Source organism: Egretta garzetta, unplaced genomic scaffold (assembly GCF_000687185.1).
Source record: "Egretta garzetta isolate BGI_Z169 unplaced genomic scaffold, ASM68718v1 scaffold513, whole genome shotgun sequence".
Classification (NCBI taxonomy): domain Eukaryota; kingdom Metazoa; phylum Chordata; class Aves; order Pelecaniformes; family Ardeidae; genus Egretta; species Egretta garzetta.
Window position 1 is genome coordinate 97,590 of NW_009259116.1, and position 5,512 is coordinate 103,101.

At 51.1% G+C, this 5,512-nt stretch overlaps 1 protein-coding gene across 1 annotated transcript in view; it reads left to right on the plus strand.

Annotated features, from left to right (window-relative positions):
* The window catches only part of SETD2 (SET domain containing 2, histone lysine methyltransferase), a 68,449-nt gene that overhangs the window by 15,577 nt on the left and 47,360 nt on the right, over positions 1–5,512 (plus strand). Inside the window, exons 4-5 of the mRNA XM_035891086.1 lie at positions 1,021–1,152; positions 2,244–2,372. Of these exons, the coding sequence (XP_035746979.1) occupies positions 1,021–1,152; positions 2,244–2,372 (261 nt within the window). The remainder of the gene's footprint in view (positions 1–1,020; positions 1,153–2,243; positions 2,373–5,512) is intronic.

The window sequence follows — 5,512 nt, forward strand, 5'->3', positions numbered from 1 at the left end:
GGCAGCTTTCCAGCCCCTCTGCCCCACGCCTGGAGCGCTGCGTGGGGTTGTGGTGACCCCAGGGCAGGACCCGGCCCTTGGCCTTGTTGACCCTCACCCAACTGGGCTGGGCCCATGGATCCAGCCTGGCCAGGTCCCTCTGCAGAGCCCCCCTCCCCCCCAGCAGACCCACACTCCCGCTGACTGAGGGAGCGCTTGATCCCTCAATCATCTCATGGCAACTAAGATGCCAATTCGTAGATGCCTTTGATGCCCCTGCCTTTTCTCTAACTACAGTTTTCTTGTTTTCTTTTTCATTGTCTTGTTTGACAGTGAAGCAGAGGTTTAAGTAGCCAAAGCCTCCAATTTGCTTTGTGAAAAGAATGCTGGTTTAAATTGGCGCGTGTGCTCAACTCGTGGTTTATATGTTAATATTTTAGAATATCGGTTTTCTCCCAGCCTTTGGATCAGTGAAACCAAATGGATAATACAGAGTAGCTGAGGTTGGACAGGATCTCTGGAGGTTGTTGCCATGGTGTTAGACATGATTATAGAATATAGTGTATCATGAGAGGCTAATCAAAGTTTATCCTTTTAGTTTAAACCTTAGAACTTGTGCTACGTGGTGAGAAATCCTCTGTCCAGAAAAATTAGGGCTGAATTTTCTGGGAATTGGTTTCTTGTATGGCAAAACCAAGGGGTTTCAGCCCTTCCTCTGGCTGTAGGCGTGTGCGCATGGGTGCGTCTATACTGGAAGTAAAACTGGGTTGTGGACATTGAGGAAAAAAAGTTAAATACCCTGGGATGTCTTTCTGAGAAATCATCTTTTGTCAACAGAAAGTCCTCACCTCCTGCGCAAAACAGACTGAGCGTCCTTGGTTACCCCTGTACCTTCCTGTGGTTATCCAGAGGTAGTTGGTCCATACGCCCAGGTTCTAGGCAATAAATTAATTTCCTCTGGGAACAACTAATGAAGACTGAGGAGTAATTTCTCTACCCAGCTGCTGTCTAACCTGTGTTCCAATGACTTCTCTGCGATAGGAAGAAGAACAAATCTCACCGGGATATCAAGCGAATGCTGTGCGAATGCCCGCCTCTCTCCAAAGAAGAGCGAGCTCAGGGGGAGGTTGCTTGTGGAGAAGACTGTCTCAATCGCCTGCTCATGATAGAGTGGTGAGTAGCCTTTCGTGAGTTGGCGGCCTTGGGCGGTGGTGTCCATGAGATGACTTGGGAGCCCCTGAAGGAACCCAGGCTTTCCTGGGTGGTGGCAACAAGCTGCCTGTGCACTCTCCCTTTCCCTGACTGGTGTGGAGTGATCTTCAGAGCCTACACACCAGCATTTAAATCTGACCTTAGGTCTTCTGCAGGAGGCTAGACCTTTGCAACCTCCTGTTAAAACCTGCTACAAATGCCTGGAGGCTTCTGCTCCTCAGCCTTCACCCTAGTTCATCATAAGCGTGGTCGGAGTGGGTCAGAAAAGCAAATGTAGCCCTACTTGAGATCCTTAATTCCTCTCATTTCTCCTTTTGCATCTCTCTCCTCTCCCTAGAGCCTCACCAGGCTATGGCTGTTGTCTCCTTTTCCCTCCTGGAAGAGGCTAGGAGAAGAGGGAGCTCTGTTGTGTGCGGGAGGCAGGGTGCTTGGTGGGATTCACCCCCTGGCGTGAGGATTGCCACCAGCTGGGGTGGAAGGAGAGGAATTATCTGGCAGAAGCCCTGCCCCTCTCCTTTTTTTTTTTATTTCATAGCCCAGGCAGTAGATACGGGGGAAGGAGGGGAGCCCTTATCTCTCCCTGCAACTGCCTGAGAGGAGGGGGGAGCCGGGGGGGTCGGGCTCTGCTCCCAGGGAAGGGGCGATGGGACGAGGGGCACCGGCCTCAAGTTGTGCCAGGGCAGGGTGAGGTTGGGCATGGGGAACAATTCCTTCCCCTTGGGGCTGTCAGGGGCTGGAAGGGGCTGCCCAGGGAATGAGATATCTTGGGGGTAGAACCCATAAAAACATGGGGCGAAGAGGCCTGTTCATCCCATTTTGATTGTACGACATCAAAAGCATTCGCATTCCAAATGTTTTTATCTTCCTTCCAGAAATAATTTGTCTGCATTAGCATGTTGACAGTCAGATGGTTATGCTTTTTATAGCAAAACCGGTTTGAAGGCTTTACACTGAATTTATTATGGTTCCTTGGTATCTATTTCCCATTTGAGCCATTTCTGCTGTCGCTGTTGTCCTGCTAGGAATTGATTTGTTCTGTTTCCTTCCCTTAGTTCTTCCAGGTGCCCAAATGGCGACTACTGCTCCAACAGGCGCTTCCAGAAGAAACAGCATGCCGATGTGGAAGTGATCCTCACGGAGAAGAAAGGCTGGGGGCTGAGAGCTGCCAAAGACCTGCCATCGTAAGCCTTTGCTCTTCGGATGACGTCCTCGTGCTATTTGACTCCCCCGTGAAGGGAAAATTAGTTGCTTGCGTTTTCTTAGTTTCACTGGCATTGTAGATTGGCTGAGGTTCTTCCAGCTTTATATACCGTCCTCGTCCTCTGTCAGGTGTCCCTCTTAGTTACCAGCACGTACGTAGCCACTAATTGCGTGTTAGATCTCCCACTCTGGTTTTGCTCTCTTCTCATTAGAATTTCTGACAGCCTTGCCGTGGCTTCATCTTGTGTTTAATCTGTCTTCCCTTCCTTCTTCCCTTCTTTCTCTGTCCCCACTCCACGGCATTGCAGGAGCACACGCTCTGGTTGGGTCTCCTCTTCTTCTCTTCCCACCTCTGCAAGACTTAACCTCTTCTTGCGTCCTCCTCCCTTTCGGACTACATCAGGATCCCGTGGGGATCTTTCCTCCCCCGTTATCCTGTTGTTAGTTAACGGCTGTACTTCCAAGCGCTGGTTTGACATCAGCCGTGCTTACAGATCTGAGTCTGCGTGTGACTCGTCTCTCTTCCACGAGAAGAATTTGCCCGTTGTGCCTGGATCAGTGCCTTCATCGACGGTGTCTGGCACAACGGAGCTGGTGGGACTTGGAGGCAAGGCTTGTGTGATGCTTGAACCCGTGGCAGCGGGATGGATGCTTTTGGTTTTGCTGATATTTTTGGAATTACAGTCCTGTTTGGAAACTTGTACCCAAAAAAATGAGCGTGGCTGGGAAGAAGAGTAGGGCTGGGTACGTTTTGCTCTGTAGGTGCGTGTGCAAGGAGCCGGTCTGAGACGGGAATGCCTTCCCACTAGGTAGGGTAAGTCAAGGAGTTGCCTTCTGCCATGCTGAGCTGACGCTTTCTCATACTCCCAGCAGTAAAAAGAGCTTTAGGTGAGGCCATGAGGGAAGAGAGAGGAGCAAGGACATTCAAATGCTGGGGCCTGAAACACAAGGTGCAGCAGGAGGATGGGAATGAGCAGGAGGTGGAGATGGGGTTTGTTGGGAGAAGGGAGCAAAGCGGGAGGTGTCTCCAGATGAGAGCGGCTGCAGTGAACTGACACGGCATAGCAAGACCCAGGTGGATTTTCCTCCCCCAAGTTCAGAGCTCATCATTTGTGTGCAGGTCGTGTGGGCGTGGGTGTCCTCTCGGATCCACGCAGGGCGAGCAGAAATCAGTCGTGCTGCTCCCCAGATGAACAACGGCCTTTGTAGAAGCAATTGCTGGGGTGTCCTGCCGTGGGGAGAGCAGGGTCGTGCACGTGGGAGTTTCACCAGGCTCTGGTTTCCATCTCGAGAGGCGGTGGGATGGGCATGGTGAGTCTGTTCAGTCTCCAGCGCACCAGAGACTGAGCTTCAAGACAATCTGCCTAGAACTTAATTGTGCAAAGATTTGCTCTAACTCTGGGTATTTTAGGGGGTTTCCATGGAAACTCGTGATTTTTTGTTTTTAAATTTTTTTTTTTTTTTTTTGCTTCTGTTGAAGACAAAGAGTCCTGAGGAATCGCAATGTTTCTGGTGCTTGAGAAAGCTATAGGTCTCACGGCAGAGTTTGGTACTGCTATATCGCATATAGGAGGCTGATTCACAGGAATGTACGGGGAGGGGGGTTGATTGCTTTAGAGGGGTATGCCAAGTTGTCTAAAATGCAGTGAAAACAATTCTGCCTTGTCAACCCAATATGTTTAACTGCGAGCGCCTTCACGCTGTGTTTATGTAAAAGACAGCAGCGTTGAGCGATGGTTAAAACGAGCGAGCGCTCCCCGTCGCTGGTCTCTTGCACCCCCTCGCAAAAACGTCGCGTTTTCTGGCTCCTGATTTTCCAGATTTGCCAGATGACCTGAGAAGTCCCTGGTGCTACCGGACCTAACCTTTGCAAGAGCAGGGCCCGGTTGTTTTTGGAATAACGCCCGTGCAGGGAAGCGGTTAGTGATGGGGACTGAAGCAGTGCTGCTGCCCAATATGGAAGGATCAGGTCCGGTTTTATTTAAAGTGTAAGGAATTTCTTTTGAAGGCAAGGTGTGGAGGTTGTAGTAAAGGTATGGCTGGTAGCAAACAGCTCACCGTAGCAAGCGTCGTGCCTGCTGGGTGTGCTGGGGTCAGGGATGTTGAGAAAGAGGGGAAGGAGGTAACCCTGTGAAGAACATCTTGGGTGAGAGGGTAGATAAATCAACAAGAGCAGCCAAAGTGCCTACTGCGATTGGCCTGCGTGTGTCAAGGGGTTTGGATGTGGTTCCTCAACACTTGTTATGGCGACTTAAGTTGGGGGCTGGCTGGAATATTGCTTTTGTTTCTGTGTGTGCTGTTCTGAAAAGCTGACTTTTGGAGAGAGATTTGCAGGCTGGCAAAACGTTGCTGCGGAGCTGAAGCTTGTCTTGGGAGAAGGCAACCTTCTCCTGGTAGTCGTCCCACCAGAAGACAGTCTGCGGACTGTCGCAAATCCAGTGAAGGCTGAAGAAGTTTTACGCCCAGTAGATGACCCGTCCCACCTGATGTGGGTTTGTTCAAAGATATTTCTTGCTTGCCTCTCCTCGCTGTCCTGCCGCTGCGCCCGTTTCCCAGGCTTGGAGTTCTGTGGTTGGGACTTTGAGGGGAGCTGAACCGACGAAGCAGCAGGTCGTTGGAAGACCATTGCTGACACCTTCATGTTGGTATCTGCAGGCTAGGAGGCATCTAGGAGAAAGATATGGCTGGGTTATGAGCTGAAGGAGCAGATCAGCGTACCAGAACCGTTTTTTTTGGGTGGACGGGGAGGTGGGGGAAGATGTAATTTGTATGTGTGGGCTGGAAGGCCACCACGGAGCTGTGCTGGGATTGATGGGAAGGAAATGGGGTGGGTGATACCTGCTGAAAACACAGGGTGCTTGCTCCAGGTGGAGCTGGGCAGGAGCTTTTGCTTTCCTGGTGCTCTCCTGGTTAAGCACAAAGAAAGAATTGACGGCTTCAGGGTGATACCAAGCTGAGTGGTGCGGTTGACACACCAGAAGGACGGGATGTCATCCAGAGACCTGGACAGGCTGGAGAGGTGGGGTCATAGGAACCTCATGAGGTTCAACAAGGCCAAGGGCAAGGTCCTGCCCCTGGGTCGGGGCAACCCCTGGTATCAATACAGGCTGGGGGGAGGAAA